We start from the raw sequence: 17,500 nt of genomic DNA, 5'->3' as shown, positions 1-17,500 counted from the left end.
AAATGGGACAGAAGAGAAGCAAGAGCACATGAAAAAAAGCTAAAGAAGGACAGTTACAGAAGAGACCTGAAAAGGAATAGCTTCCCACATAGTGTGATTGATGTCTGGAACAAACTAAATGGAGAAACAGTGAGTACCAAAACTAAACACGATTTTAAGAATAAACTGTATGCGGAGAGATACGAAAACAGGTCACTACAAACATAGCTTTCATCCCATAAAATACAACTAGGTAAATACCAGAGGCAGGTCGCTCCTTACACTGGGAGCATCTCAGTCAAAGCACACACTCTCATATATCTTTATTATTCTATAAAACCAAAATATAAAAAAGGCTCTTCATCTCCTCAGTTGCTAAGATCTTGTAACTTGTGCAGCATAATGTTATATCATGGGTTTTAAAGACAAAATTGAAAATAACTGGATACCTACATTGGTGGTTCTGCATGAGACAAAAAGATATCTCCCTGGTGCCTATCTTCAAAACTCATGAACATCTTCACCTACATCTTGAGGTGCAGCCCTTAGTGGTTGATACTGCTTCCAGACTACCCCTCTACTAACTTTGAACAAGTTTTCATCATCTTTTCACTCAAGGAGATCTGTTAACCAACAACTGCTCCCCTCCTATTACTGTAAGGGTGTGACAAATAGTTCCATAGACCACTGATAAAGTATTCAATGGGGAATGATGAAAGTATTTGAATGCTGATTGTGAATGTTACCTGATGACCATAATGGCAGGAGTGTAGGAAAAGCATACAGATTGTTGAACATAACAGTGGCTTTTCATTATACAGACAATAAAATGAAAAATCACAGAATGCTTGATTTAACCTAGATTAGAATGTGCAGTGGTAGTGTGGTCTCTTCACAAAATCCTCAACTAACATGAAATAAAAGCTAATACACAACAGTGGTCCACAGATTGTCCACAAAATAGATGCACTGGTAGACTACAGTCCATAACAATTCCCACAAATTTAAGCAAGACTGAGAAAATGCAAAAGGCAACAAATGAATTGGTTCCCAGTCTTGGATATAAACCATATGTCAAAAGACTAGAAGATTTGGAGCTGCTATTATTAGAGATAATTATGCTATTATGAAACAGATGTTGAGAAAAAGGGAAATGTCTGTTGAGGAAGAATGGGAGAAGAGAGAAGATAGGGGTGAGTGGAGAATGGTTGTATATGAATGATGCCATGATGCATGGAAGGTAGTGGGTGGGGGATTGGGGGGTTTAGGGAGTGGTTATGTGTGAATGACATGAAGGGGGGGGGGTCACCAATAGCAGCCTTGCTGTGAATGTGCAGTGTCTTGTTGCATTGCTTGTGACCTAAGGCAAGGCAAGATGCAGGGATGATCCATCATCCAGGAGGAGCCAAGAAAAGAGGGAGGGGGGGAGGGGTGATGAATGAGGGTGGAGTGGGTAGGAGTGGAATTATGCCTTTTGACTTTGGTTACCTCCCTTGTATGGGGGGGGGGGGACCCTTGGTACATGTATTATTATAGAGGGGAAAAAAGTAAGTGGTGACAATCACAATGTTCGGGTCATCAAAAAGAGTATACAAAACTGACTGAAGAGAGGTTTTGGCTTGGGATGGGAAAGCATCACAAGGCCATGGGAACAAATTGAAGACCACCTCTTATGATGAAACCATTTTCCATACATCCCCCTTATAAAAGAGGTAGCCCATTTTCCATATAAATTTATTAAATGGAATAGCCTAGATGACATAGCTCATAAATTCAAAACAAGGTCTGATAGATGGAGAAAAGGCAGGGCTCCACAACCATACCTCCTTTCCTGTACTACTAAAATACACCGAATACTATAGACAATATCCCAAGTTTCTTCCAGAGATTTACAGAAAGGCCCAAGGACCACTGCCAGCAACTATGAGGCAAGAGGTTTCTAGTCAGTAAAACCTAAGGCAACAGTTATTATTACTCAAAAAGATTGATCTATCTATATACTAAGGGATTCTTCTCCCTTATTACCATATGAAAAAATGATTCACATCTCACGTATATATAATAATACAATGTCCACCAATGGTATCATATACAACTCTTACGACCTGTCTGCAATAACAAAACTAGGCTAAATTCTCAAACCATGTATTACATTACTATATAATAAATTTTAAATACTGTACAGCATTGCCAATTTTAGTCTTTTAATTTGAAAGTACAGTTATCCCTCTCGTACCTAAATACAACATATCTGACCTGGCCCATAGCTGGGGATTCAATTCAGTAGGAATAACAAATGCACAGTACAGTATATGAATAACACTTGTATACTATTCTAATCCAATAGCTCCCCATTCCCACTGCTGTTAACTAAAGCTATAGCTTCCATCAGAACTTCTACATTTCAACCCTATTCACAATATATGATAAATTTTCTCCAGTTAAGTCCAGCAAAATTCAAAATAAATTTTAGATTATTTCCCAAATCCTACCATTACCATAAATTTCTGTACTTACCCATACCTTTGTATTACTTCACTAATATAATGCCTCATTTCTTAAACTGGGACCAATACTGGGTACCTGTTTGTAGCAATCTTATAAGACAGACACTGAAAAGGATCGTCTCTTCACCAATCCTCTTCAAATCCTAACAACACCCTCACTTCTACCTGGAGGTGCTGCCCCAAGGCACTGGTATTTGTCTCTGAACCAGGCCCAAGATCCCTACAACTTTGACCATATTTCCTCCACTTTTTCACAGAAGGAGAGCTGACAACTAACAATTGCTCCCTGCCCCCTGCTTCCGGTGACATAAGATATGTACACTATTGCTACACCAACAACAGTCCAATGTTTCTTCCCATAGAGTCTATGGGAATGCCCAAGGACCATTCCTTATGGCTGTAAAGCTACTGGTTTTCCACAAGTGAAATTCTGGGCAACAATTACTATTTTTTATCATTCTTTATATTCATTTGAATAAAAAAGAAAAAATAATGTTTGTAAAGGATATTTTGAACTTGTCATGGCTCTAAATACTACCATGTGAAAATTAGTAATGGCCTTCATGATTTCTGTACAATTTACAAAGTTTCAAATTTGCAAACTTAATCCTCCATAGATAATCAGAAATCAGGTTTCTCACTATTTGCTCAGAAATGGTTTCCTAATGAGCTTTGAAATACGTGCAATAAAATGACCAATCTAAAATTTCGTCCACATTTTGTTTTCCTTTGGCCATATCTAATCTTCCCATTATGCTCATTACACATCATGTATAATAATTCATCCATAACTTTAGCACAACATTGCACCTTTACTTGCCTAATCATCTTTTAAATGCCTTCCAACTATTATTTCTATTTTTTCTTCTGGTTAACTTCAACATCTATTACAAACCTGAGAACACAATGCTCTCCTTAATGTATGCTTTCAAGCCTCAACTCAACCAGGTATAAACTATAAAATCCTAGCTCTGAAAACATCTAAATCCTTGTCATGATATGTTCCCCACATTATTGTAAACTAAAGATTTCTAAAACACTTCATAAATGACAAAAACTTTCACATGACACAAACAACAATCACCCAACTACTTTGATGTTTATTTGTGCTCAAAGTACAAATGTATACTTGCAGTGGTCTTACGAGACACTTCAAGAGAAAATCATTTCACTGCTTAACTTCATATCACAATGTCCTCACCTTCATCAATTGAGTGGCACTTGGTCTTTAACTGGGCCCAAGATATCTATCAACTCGAGTCTTTCTTATTATTTTTTTCACACAAGGATAGCTGCCAATTGACTACTCCCCTCATCCTCTACCTAATAACACAAAAGAACATACAAAGTTTCTTCCCAGAGATCTATGGGAGGGCCCAAGAACTATTGTCAACCACTGTGGGGCTGAAAATTTCTAACCATTAAAACTCTAGGCAACAATTATTATTATTACTAATATAATCATCTTTACTATTATGCTTACCAATCCTAAAACAATTATTTTTCTTTCTGAATCTGTTATATACAAAATCAGAATACATTAAATAAGTAATTTTTTCATTCATTCTGCAATTGAAAAATCCTGCATTCATTCTAAATGAATGGCTGTTGATAACACTTAACCACACTTTTGTTACCTGAACTGCCAAGGACCATTCCTTCCCTAAGATCAGGTAGCAAGAACCACTTAAATAAAGCATCTCCCAAGAGATGGCCTTCATCCATGTGGCAAATTAAGTTCTACACTTTTTGATATGCAAGTCCTGTACTTGTTCAGGAGTAAATTTTTTTCTAAACTTTCCCTTCTGATTCTAAAAAAAAATGAAACAATTGAAACCATATCATGAGGGATCTGTGGCATGACATGCGAGTCTTAACAAGCAGCCTCTTTTACTCCTCCTAATATTGCTGTTTTTAACAGTAAACTTGTAAATCAAAATATATTCCTGAACTTCATACCACATTCCCCACAACTCTGACCTTCCTATTCCTTTGATTTGTTGCACTGACAACAGATACAAGTGTATTGGTCTACAAGGAAATAGTGGAATATTTTTGTTTTGCTTTTTTTGTATTGTTTTGTTTTTTTACATATCTTGACCAGTTTAGGTATAATTTCTAGTAGGAATAATTACAGAAATGTTTTATGAAAATAGAATTTTAAATTATCCAAAAAATTTATACAAATTATTATTGCACATTCAATATTCAAAATTTGTACTTTTGATATCATGTTTTCAATTTGCCTACCAAATCCTGTGCTTTGGGAGTGCATGCCACAAAGATTTTTATAATCATGGTTTACTTTTTTCAAGTACTCCCCATCCTATTGCTTTACCATTAAAAATAAACTATAACAGCTCGATTCCCTATCCAAAGACTTTCCTACTCTTCTGTGGTATCTTTCTTACTAACATCCTTTTTATACTCTATACCTCACTGGCCTCGTGAGATTCCTCAATCACTCTCCTTCAGGTTAGTTTTTGATTTTGGGAACAATTTGAATGGCATTTTTCATGTCTTGTTCCTATTTATATCCTTGAAGCCCCCATCATATGAAAAATCAATGCTGCAAGCCCAAAGCAAACCAACTGGATGAAGAAATATTTTTCATTTCTATGATATCCAAGTAACCAGATACTATTGCTAGACTAGGAGTATGTCTAAAGACATAAAAACATAAAAAAAATATCAACATTTAGGACTCTTCAACATTTCTTCTTAAAACTATTAATATTCTGTAACAACAATGAGGAAACACTGGAATATTTAAATATTTTCCAGTTTCTATGTGAAGAGCAGGCAGAAAGACATTGGGATTGTAACCTGTAAAACACGAGATACAGTACAGGAACAACTTTTCTTTTAAATTATATACTGTAAGGGTAAATGGTAAATAAAGAATGGTGTTACAAAAATTTACAGAAGAGTTCATTGGTGAACAACAAACAAATGAAGGCATAAACAAAAACTAAAGAAAATAGGTATGACTGAAGTTGATAGAGGGTCTACTATTAATTACATCAAAACAAAACAAGTATATCAAGAGTCAATGAGAAGGATCAACAATGACTTTTAGACTATGGCTGGATTTGCATGAATGTGTCTAGTCTGCATGCTCTTTCTTTGAGGTGGTGCTCACTTTGCTTATCACTGCTGTTGCACCTGACCCAACTTTCCCTACTACACTTCCTGCTGTGGTTACAACACCTGCACCAACATTGTAAGTTGTGCCTGCAACCCACTTGACACTGGATACACCAACACCAACTGTCCCCGCACCTGAAAAAAGTAAATCAATCAATCTGTTGTTCCTGATGTCTCTTACACAAAACCTGTGGCCTATAACCTACATGAATTTGAATCTAGGTATGATAACTGGAGAATATGGAGATACTACAATTAAGTAAATAAATACAAACACGTGCACATACAGACAGACAGAGACACACACACACACACACACACACGAGACACCGAACCAAAAGGAAGTGCACTGATTGAGCTCTGATCTAGGGGTTTTGTTGCTGATATGAAGAAAATGCCTGGTTGTTATTGTGCGGAATGTTTAGGCTATGTTTCTCGAGTGACCGACAAGGTTCTATCCAGTTCTTAACCACTTCACTCCGGGCCAAAATCTCGCGGGCAGCATTAGCTGCCAGACGTACGATGTTGCGTCCTAATACTCGCATTATAAAAAATAAAGTCACAGCTGTATCGATTGTTCTCTCTTTCACCCGTGAATTTTGATAGCCATAGAAAATATGATGAAGCCAGTTTACAGAGTATGGGGGTCACGCAGGTATAACTACAATAAATATAATCAAGACGCCGACACCGGCATCCTCACGTACCCACTTCCTCCTCATGACGCCCACGTAGGCGTCACCGTATGGAAGGGGTTAAAAAAAAGTATAGTTGGCACAATGGAGAAAAAGAGGAAAAATATTGAATGAACCTATGAAGAGAGGGATGGATGCAAATAGAGTTGAGTCACCGAGAGGAGTTATACCAAAGAGGACATGCTTAATTGATACATACATACATACATATACCAAAGGCTTTTCCCCCTTACACAGGGGTAGCCAAAAAGAAAAGGCATAGAAATCACTCCCACCCATTTCATTTCCCATTTACTCCACTCCCCTCCACCCTCCTATCTTGGCACCTCCTGGATGACAGGTCATCCCTGCATCCTGTCCACTGCCCTGGGTCAGAAGCAGTGTCGCAAGACACTGCACATCCACAGCAAGGCCGCTTCATAAATTCGGCGACCCCCCCCCTCTTCGTCCCCTCATGCAGAAAAGGAGAAGACGGGGAGAAATCCCTTCGGGCTGCGTCAATTTTTTTTCTCATACATACTTCCTCACCCCCCATCCCCCACCCACTCCCCCTCATGCATCACAGCCTCATCTATACACAACTCTTCTCCATTCACCCCTATCTTCTGTCCTCTCCCGTCCTTCCTCAACAGACATTCTTCTCTTTTGTAAAGCCCCTTTCACCCCATCCATTCATCTCATCCTAGGACGCCCCCTCATTTTCACTCCTTCCACCTCCACCTTCCTCACTTCTTTTACTAATCTTTCTTCACTCATTCTTTCCATGTGTCCGAACCATCCTAATATTTTTTCATCAACCCTATCTCCCAGCTCCCTTTCCACCCGTTCTCCTCACCTCCTCATTTCTCACTATCCAGCCTAGTAACCCCTTTCATACTTCTCAGACATTTCATCTCAAACACATTCAAACTCCTTCTCTCTTCCTCTCTCACGTTCCATGTTTCTACCCCGTACATTACTGTTGGCACAATCACTCCTTCATATAACCTCCTCTTAGCATCCATTCCCAGATGTCTTTTTCTCGTTACACTTTTTAATCCACCAAGGCATTTACTCGCATCTCTCAATCTATATTCTACCTCCACCCCCACTCCTCCCTTTCCTGTCACATTCGCACCCAAGTATCTAAAACTATCCACTTCCTACAGTTTCTCACACCTTAATGCTCACTTCCGGCCTACTGTCACTCTCTCGCCTTGTACACCTCATCACCTTAATTTGCCCACATTTATCTTCAGCTTCCTTCTTTCACACACCTTCTCAAACTGTCACAAACTTCCTCAATCCCTCCTCTGATCCAGCTACAAGCGCAGTGTCGTCAGCAAACAACAACTGGCTCACCTCCCACTTTTCTCCATTTTCTTTAATCATCTCCAACCCCTGACCCACTACCCTTGCATTCACCTCTCGCACCACCCCATCCATGTAAAGATTGAACAGCCAGGGAGACATAACACATCCCTGACGAAGTCCCACATTTACCTCAAACCATTCACTCTCTCCATTTCTAATCCTAACGCAAGCTGTACTACTCTCATAAAAATTCTTGACTGCTCTTAACAGCTTTCCTCCCATCCCATATATCTGCAGTACCTCCCACAGTGCCTTCCTGTCTACCCTTTTGTAAGCCTTTTCCAGATCCATAAAAGCCAAAAAAAAACATCCTTACCTTTTCCTATAGCTTTCTCACATATCTGCCTTACCATAAAAATCTGATCTACACATCCCCTACCTGTCCTAAAACCACACTGTTCCTCACCAATTACTCCCTCTGTTCCTCTCCTAATCCTCTCAATCAAGACCCTCCCATAAGCCTTCCCAACTACACTCAACAAGCTGATCCCTCTGTAACTACTACACTCACACTTGTCCCCCTTTCCCTTGTAAAGCGGAACTATACAGGCACTCCTCCAGTCCTCCGACACTCTACCCTCTCTTAAACAAACATTAAATAACCTCACCAGCCAGTCCACCATAACTGTACCTCCTTTCTTCAGACATTCTGCATGGCATCCATCCAACCCAGGTGCCTTACCTGCTTTCATCATCTTAATGGCTGTTTTCACTTCATCCTTCCCTATATCTCCTCCATTTTCCTCACTCATCACTCTCATTTTCTTAGCACTTCCCACTGCAACTACCTTTCCCTCCCTATCTTCCTTCACATTTAGCAACTCCCTAAAATACTCTGCCCACCTTCCTCTCACTGCCTTCTCTTCCATTATCATCTCTCTATCTGCATCTTTTACCTTTTCTTCTATATTTGATTCGCCTCCTCTTCCTCTTTTAATTTCCTTCCAAAACATCTTTTTATTACTTTCAATATTTTCTGGCATACTCTTTCCCCATTTCACATCTGCTCTCCTTTTTGCTTCCTTTATCTTATGCTTAACTTCCTTTCTCTTTACTTTGTACCTCTCATATGATTCCCTCGTCCTAATTTGTAGCCAATCTATGAATGCCCGCTTCTTCTCTTTTACACCCTTCTTTGTTTCCTCATCCCACCACTCACTACCCTTCCTTCTATTTCCTCCTGCCCTCCTTGTTCCACACACCATATTTGCACACCTTATGACTCCCTCCTTGAACCATCCCCATTCCTCCTAGTTCTACTCTATCCTTTACTCTCTCCCACTCCTCTCTTAACTTCTTATACTCATTCTCCTATTTTTCCTCATTTAAGCAGTTCACTCTAAGTACCTCCCTACCTTCTGCCCTTTTCTCTTTCTCCACTCTCAATTTACCTTCCACCAGGAAATGATCTGATATTCCCCCACTCTCTCCCCTTAGAACATGTACATCCTTAACTCTTCCTACCATACTCCTGGTCACCACTATATAGTTCATTAACGCTCTATCTGCCACCCTTCCATCCACCACCATCTCCCATGTGTACTTATGCTCGACTTTCTTCTTAAACACTGTATCTGCTATCATCAACTCTCTTTCAAGACACATCTCCACCATCAATTCTCCACTACGATTTTTACCTGGAACTCCATACTTCCCAATCACTCCGTCAATTGGTTCATTTCCTACCCTAGCATTTAGGTCTCCCAATACAACTACATTGACATTTCTCCCTAAGCCCTCTATGCACTTATTTATATCTATGCAAAAAGCCTCCCTTTCCTCTATGCTCTTCTCACTACCAGGCCCATACGCACTTACAAAAACCCACATCTCCTTTCCCAGCTTCACCTTCATCCACATCAACCTTGATGACACCTTCCACTCCACTACACGCTTACTTATTTCTTCACTTACTAGTATAGCCACCCCTTCTCTCCCTCGTCCCCTCTTAACTCCTGAATACCTCCCAGCTACACTCCCAAACTAACAGTTGCCCTTTCCTTTCATTTTAGTTTCACTCAAAGCCAGTACATCCATCTTTCTTCTCACAAACATATTGCCTATCTCTTCCCTTTTACTCTCATCTGTACCACATCCACGCACATTAAAAGACCCAAACCTTAGGGTACTGGTTGGAAAGCTCCCAGACCCTCTTATGCCTTTTCTTTCTTTTTTAGGAACATCCCCTTTTGGGGTTACAGGTAGTAGGACTCCTGATCCCATCCCCCATCCCTTTTTTGTCGCCTTTTACGACTCAAGTGGAAATACTTGGTGGCAGTATTCTTTTGCCCCCACCACAGGGTAGGTAGGCAAAAAAAGGAAATGAATATTCAGAGAAATGGTACAGGACAGTAACAAGGGGTTGGGGGACAGCATAACAGAGGGACAGTCATAGTATAAAAGTGTCATCATTTCTCTATGTACAGAGTTTTCCTCTATCACAGACAAAATGATGTGTGGCTCTGGTCCATAGGGGTGCCTCATATAGACCCTAAAGTATCAACTGCATGCTACTCTGCCACAATAACATGCAGCCAATACCCCAGAATACACCAAGAATAAATCGAAGGTGGGAGTACAACAGTTTTTCAGGATTTCAAAGAAATCTAGGAGAAATAGGCAAAGGCATATAGATAGAAGTTAGATATAGTAATGCATTAAGAAATCGTGAAGTAAACAAATCATTCGTTGGTTGATTTATGAAGTTTTTGGCTAATATGTCAAGCGCCGGAGCCTGGGGCCATTCAGCGCATATATATCTACCTATTCTTTAAAAAAAAATTATTATTCCAATTCATCCACTCAATTTCTGTAAAAATTCAAATATGGTAGAATAAATCTATTTCCTTTAAAAAAAATCTTATCCATTCTATGGGAGCGTCCTCTCCTAAAACTTTAGTAATGGTAAGCCCTTCTAGAAGATTGTTTCTCCTAGCAGAGCTGAATTGTGGGCATTCCTTTAAAATGTGTTTTACAGTAAGGTTTTTTCGACAAGTGGGGCAGAGGGGAGCCTGTCTCTCCGCTCCAGTCATCAACAAGTACTTGTGGGTTAAAAAGGTGTGCCCAATTCTGAGGCGAGTCATGACGATACCAGTCCTCCTGTCTCCCTGGAAATGACTCCAAGGGATGACAGAAGGTTTGATGGATTTGAGCTTTAAATTGTTGTTTCCATTATTCCATCAAAGTTCCCATTGTTCTCTGATGTATCTTATAATGTGGTTTTTAAAATCCACTTTGGGGGTTTTGAGTTGGGAGATATGAGCCAGCCCAGCTGCTTCTTTAGCTGCAGCATTGGCTAACTCATTTCCTTTTATTCCCACATGGTAAGGAACCCAGCAGAAGTTCACGGTTATTTTCTTTCTGTTACTGAGGAGGACCAGCCAATCTGGTATTTGATTTGATAATGGGATTGACTGGTAATATTGAATTTATTGATGTTAAAATGCTCTTACAGTCTGTATATATATGACAAATCTTTTGTCAGATGCATTGTGAAAAATATAAATTAAAGCATTAAGAACTGCCAGCAGTTCTGTTGTAAAAATAGAAATGTTAAAATGAGCTATAAATCCACTCCATCTGCAGTTTTTGATCCATCAGTGTATAGACTGGTTGCATCTGTGTGGGTCCTGTTGTGTTAAAGGAATTTACTTCTTAGCTCGGTCTCTGGGCAGCTATTTTTCTTACACCAGAAAGTGCAAATGCTGATTTCGGGTCTACACCAGGGAGAGTATTTAGCTGGTAAACTTTCTTTGACGTGTAGAGGGGTCAGGTCTATGTTCTTGGCACTATTTTCCAGTCTAACTTCCAGTGGTTTGGAGAGCTTAGGTCGAGTTGGAGCTCTGTCTTTGGGTGTTCTAACAAACTTGTAGTTGGGGTTGTTTTTGGATGACAGTACTCTTGTTAGGCATCTCAATCCTAGTTCCTGCCTTCTAATTGGAAGAGGAGGGATGCCGGCTTCAACATTTAGGCTGTCTATGGGTGACGTTTTATACGCACCAGTGCAGATGCGTATAGCCATGTTTTGGATGATATCTAGTTTTCCTACAGTGGTTTTACAGGTGGCCCCATAGATTTGACATCCATAATCTATTTTGCTTAGGCACAAAGCTTGGTATATTTGTAACAGAGTTGTTCTGTCAGCTCCCCAGTCGAAAAGTGAAAAGACTTTTCCTTGTCAATTATGATATCAGTAGGGAGGTTTTCACTGTTAAATGTGGGAACAATCATGTAAGATCTTGGAATTTTATAAACTTTCATGTTGTTTTGGGGCACATCTCAAGAATCTTCTTCTGATAATTCATGTAGGTCTTGGTTGAAAATAATCCCCTTGGCATAGCTAAAGTTGTAATGGGGCTTTATTTCTTTGATGACTCCAGGTTTGATTTTTAAATTGTATATCATTGCTGCTCGAGTGGGAGACTTGTTCGTCCAAATCTTGTAATTCTGGAATTGTCCATATCTCCAGCTTTAACCTTTGTTTCCTAAAAGTATACAAGTTTGCTCACTCACCCTTGGTTGTTGCAATGAGCCAAGTAGCTGTCTTAGGTGTTCTCGAGATGTTTGCGTATTGTGGACTTTTATTATGCACTGTAGGGTAATATAAATCTAAATTAGGTGGTACCTTATTGACCAAAGAGCACTTGGTATCTTTTGAGATATTTTCTGAATAGGCCTTCTTTGCCTCATTGTGGGAAGAATATACTATCCACACTTGCCAATAGTTGGAAGTGTCTGACAACCATAGCCTAATTTCTTTTATACAACCAAATTCACTGATTTTTTTTGTGAAATGTTTTCATAATTAATTTTTAAAGCTAGACTCTCAATATGCAAAGTCTTTTCACTGCCTTTAAAGCTCGAGATTTCAAATGGTTCTAGTGTGATCATCATTGATTTGGGGGTAATAGTGGAAACTGCCTTTTCATTTGAATCTTTATCCATATTCGGTCCAGGGTCTTTGTTGTCGAGATTTTCCTTTGCCTTGCGTGGGTCGTCAACTGGGTCAGAGGAGAGTTTATTTGAAAGGGTCAAATTTGTGGGAGTGTTCGCTAATACTTTGGAAGGGTGATTAGGGGGAGGATCAGGAGGAATGGGAGGAGGCAAGAGTTTAGGGTCTGCTGCAATTGCAGGTAGTGGAGTTGCCATTGTCAAGTTTATATCTCTTGGGCGTCACCATATATCAGAAATTTTTTAGTTAATGTACATAGAAGACACTGCAGTTGGCTTGATGCCTCAAGCAATAAAAGAAGTAGTCTCTGCAGAGTTGGAAGGTTCCAGAATATGACTATTTACAAACAGGGGGTCTCGGTCACGAGTATAAGCTTTCACAACCCGATTTGTCCTTTAGTTTTGTTCCATAGGGTATGGAGCCAGCATTGCTACTCCCTGTGTGCACTGGAAGATGAATAGAGAGTCAGACATCAAAGGTAGCCCCTCTGCCACTCCTCCACCAGCATACGGAGTTTTGGCCCTTGCAACGAGTAGGGACCTCGCGGTATATCCCAACACCCAGCTGGTTTCTGGTGGGGTTTCAGGGAAACCTTTAACTGCCAGAACTTCTCAAGTAGTAAAAAAAAAAAAGTTGAGAAAAGGAGAGTAGGGTAGCGAATAAGAAGGAAAGGGAAGGAAAGGGAGTTCACTGGGTAACGAGGGTGGGGGGTCCCCTATCTATTCATTACCCCTGATATCTCACTCTCTGACAACTGTCATGGAGTAAGGGCATTGAATCCAGAGGATAGTCCAGTCCATAATCAAGATCAGGCCAGGGTCGTCAATCTATGTCTGTTTGGCACAGTTTTAGTCTGGAAGCTCAGGATTGGCCTCTCCAGCATGGTTGGACCTGGCTGGCACAGCTCAGTCCTTCCTCACAACACGCAAGCCCCCCCCACTACGTCAAAGTACTGGGCCCTGGGGGGGAGATGGGGCAGGAGACATCTCCTCAACAGGGGATTAGGAAACCTCCGCATAGGAGGATTGAGAAGTACTAGAAATTTCAAGTTGAGAAGAAGAAAGATGATTAGATTTGCTAGTAACACTTTTACACTGAGGCTTGGGTTTAGTGTTAACAGAAGAATTCATATTGGCCTTTTTATTTCTATTGGGTTCTACAGATGGCTGATCCACTTTTAATATTTGTTTTAACAACATCAGTGTATCTTTTGGAATTAGTTAGTGGTCTTTTAGCATGACCAACACTAACATGTTCTGCATGGGCTTTTAGTAGTGCATCCAGTAAGGCTGCACCCGGCTGGCACAGCTCAGCCCGTCCTTGCTACATGAAAGCCCCCCCACTACATCAAAGTACTGGGCCCCAGGAGGGGTGGAAGACTTCTTGACTGAGAGTAAAATGAGGGTAGTAATTAGAGAAATGCTAGACCTGGGAAGAAAGGACAAATGGTGTCTTGCAAGGTTCGGTATTGGCTCCAATCATGTTTGCCATATATATGACATGGATGAAGGCATAGAATGTTTTATGAACTTCTTTGCAAATGACACAAAAATATGAAAGAAAGTAGGTACAGAGGAAGATTGTGAATCACTACAGACAGACCTGGTTAAAATCTGGAAATAAGTGTCGAAAGTGAGAAGTGAACTTTAATATCAAGAAGTGTAATATAATGGAGTTTGGAAAAAGTAAAAATAGAATATTGGGAAATTATAAAATGGGCGAAGAAGTCAAAAAAGTAAGCTTGGAAAGGGACCTAGGAGTAATAATCAGCAAAGACATGTCACTGGACAAACATATCAATAAAATAGTCAGAGAAACATTCAACCTACTAAGATCAATGAAAGTGGCATTTGACTATTTGGATGAGGAAATGATCAAGAAAATATTAGTTACACTGATATGACCAAAATTGGAATACCCTGCAACACTATGGACACCCAGTACTAAAAAAGAATATAAAGAAATTAGAATACAAAGATCAATGACAAAGATGGCACCAACACTCTCCAAATTGACATACAAAGACTGTCCAAACTGGAACTACCAACTCTGGAACAAAGAAAAGAAAAATCTACTGACTATAGAATCATGAAAGGAAAGGAAATCCTAGATAGAGATGATTAATTAAAGTGGGACAACAGAAAAGCAAGAGGACATGAAAAGAAACTCAAAAAGGATACTTTTGTTCCTAGGTTCTCTATCCAACTCCAAACCTTTACCTAAAATTCCATCTTCTCTTGCAAACCCTGAAAATGCATAATTATCCAACCTTTGAGATACTTTTGGGGTTTCATTCATGCAGGATCTTTTTGGTATTACCCCAGCAGCAATTTCACTTTGCTCACGTCCAGACATCTTTGTTGGTTCACTTTTTCTTCTTTCACTTTTGTCTCCTTCCATTTTATGTATTTGGCACTAATTTTTATAATAGTTATGCCATTACAGTCACTTCATATGCACAACTCCTTTCACGTTAGTAAATACAACTAGTGGTTTCCAAAATATCTTGGTGAAAATGAGCCGCACAGTGTTTCTCAGGTGTCAAGTCGCTTAAGATTACTCCCAGGTCCCTTTCTGAATTGACTTTTTTTTACTTTTGTTTCCAATTTTGTATTGGCCTGATACTCTACTTTTGCTTTTTCCAAACCCGATTATGCTACATTTCTCAATGTTGAAGCTCATCTCCCATTTCTGACTCCATTCCTATACTTTGTATATTTTGTCTAGGTCTTCTTGTAGCAATCTACAATCTTCTTTCGTTTTTACCCTCGAGTAATTTGGCATTGTCAGCAAAGAAGTTCATGTAAAAATTTACTCCCTTATCCATATCATTTATACAATTATATAGCAAACATTAAAGGAGCCAATATAGAGCCTTGCGGGACTCCACTTTTCACATCTTCCCAGTTCAAATTTTTGTCTCTAAGTACCACTCATTTTTCTTCCAATGAGAGTGGTACTTGGAGACAAAAATTCAAACTGTGTGTGTGTGTATATGTGTATGTATAAAAATAAAATAGAAACATACCCACAGAATAAATACCACCAGCAACACCAGTTACTGCCCGTTTCAAGTAACCTGCTTCTGGCTGATCTTTCTTTTTGTCATCATCATCAGGGATGGTAGGAGATGAGGAAGCACTAGAAGTGACAGGAGAGGTTGGTACTGACTCAGAAACTTCATCTTTTGACACCTCGGTACCCTAGATGGAGAGGAGGATATGGTTAATTCCAAATTTTACAACATTGGGTAAGATAAAATACAACAGTCAATGCAATTTTAACACTGAGTGAATGATTCATATAAATATATTTTACTGGCAATAATCAGCACTTCTATCTCTGATGAAAATATCACACTGAAGAGATGGAGTCATGAGATAAAGGAGATTTAAGAAAGGTTGTAGAAAAAAGGGATAGTATATGTTAAGTGACCCACAGTCTTTTTTTGAGTAGAGATTACATCTGATCATAAAATAATGCTGTAAAATTATGCTCTGCAGGGGTCACTTGATTCCCAAAAACTTTTGCAGTCAATACTCCCATATGGGAGAAGTAAACAAGCTACAACAATAATCAAATTACTATTAATAATGGGTATTACAAAACTGAAGCAATACACACTTCCAATAAATATCAATCAACTAATGCTTATTCACAATACATATTCAAGCATTATGCAATCCTTAGCATAACTAGTTTAAATAATTTGTTTGGCCATACAATACTGTCACCACAACTATTGGATCATGTGGCACTGGGCACTTAAAAGCTAATAGCAATAACTGAAAAATTAACAAAAAATTAATGGAAAGATGTAGGGAGAGAAACACAGGACTCTAGAATTGCCTTTTTTTTTGGTGAATGCAGAAATGGCTGAAGTAATGACCAGACACTTTAAGTCTGTATTAACAATTGAAAGCTCACAATTGTGGGATGATAGCCATCAGCAAGGATCCCCTAAAATGAAAGAAATAATGGTGACACAGAAAGAAATAAGGGACCAAATAAGGAAACTCAATGTCAGGAAGTCACATGGGCCAGATGGAATAGCAAACTGGATATTAAAAGAATGCATAGAGAACTTTGATAAGACCAAAATTGGAGTATGCAGCGACGACACGGTCACCAAGTACAAAAAATTGTATAACAAATCTTGAAAAGAATACAAAGAGCAATTACAAAATTGACAGCAATGCTCTCAAAACTATCATATGACGAGAGGCTGGCAAAAATTGAGCTACAGACATTAGAGCGAGGAAGAGAGAGAGGAGATTTAATAACTATTTATAGAATCATGAAAGGCATGGAAATTATTGATAGCCAGGATCTAATAAAATGGGATAATAGAGATACAAGAGGACATGGAAAGAAAATCAAGAAAGACAATTATAGAAGAGACCTGAAAAAGAACAGCTTTCCCCACAGGATAATAGACATTTGGAACAGATGAGATGAGAATGTGGTGTGTGCAAAAACAATACATGAATCTAAAAACAGGCTACATAAAACAAGATATGGAGATGGGACACCACGAGCATAGCTCCCCTTCCTGTAAAATACAACTAGGTAAATACACACACGCACACAATATACAAGATATTAAGAATAAACTGGATGTGGAGAGATATGAAAACGGATCACTACAAGGATAGCTCTCATCCCGTAAAATTCTCTAGGTAAATACACACACACACCGTTCTGCCTATGCGCATCGCCCCACCAAGTCACCGAGGAGTCGCTAAGGAAAACGTACCATTGTAAACAATTGGAATTTGGACCTTACAGGATGGTGGAAAAAGGGTACTATCTCCACCATAATATAGATTGAGACTGGGAGCAGCTGATGAGACAAAACACTATTCTGC

At 39.3% G+C, this 17,500-nt stretch overlaps 1 protein-coding gene across 1 annotated transcript in view; it reads right to left on the bottom strand.

Annotated features, from left to right (window-relative positions):
• The window catches only part of LOC143038035 (uncharacterized), a 24,700-nt gene that overhangs the window by 771 nt on the left and 6,429 nt on the right, over nucleotides 1–17,500 (bottom strand). The window contains exons 2-3 of the mRNA XM_076206892.1: nucleotides 15,661–15,835; nucleotides 1–5,768 (exon numbers count right to left, since the gene is read on the bottom strand). The exon at nucleotides 1–5,768 is cut by the window's left edge and continues 771 nt beyond it. Coding sequence (XP_076063007.1) covers nucleotides 5,593–5,768; nucleotides 15,661–15,835 — 351 coding nt within the window. The 3' untranslated portion in view covers nucleotides 1–5,592. The remainder of the gene's footprint in view (nucleotides 5,769–15,660; nucleotides 15,836–17,500) is intronic.

This window comes from Oratosquilla oratoria, chromosome 23 (genome assembly GCF_046742065.1).
Source record: "Oratosquilla oratoria isolate Oo_2021 chromosome 23, ASM4674206v1, whole genome shotgun sequence".
NCBI lineage: Eukaryota > Metazoa > Arthropoda > Malacostraca > Stomatopoda > Squillidae > Oratosquilla > Oratosquilla oratoria.
This window is presented reverse-complemented; position numbering and strand designations above follow the sequence as displayed.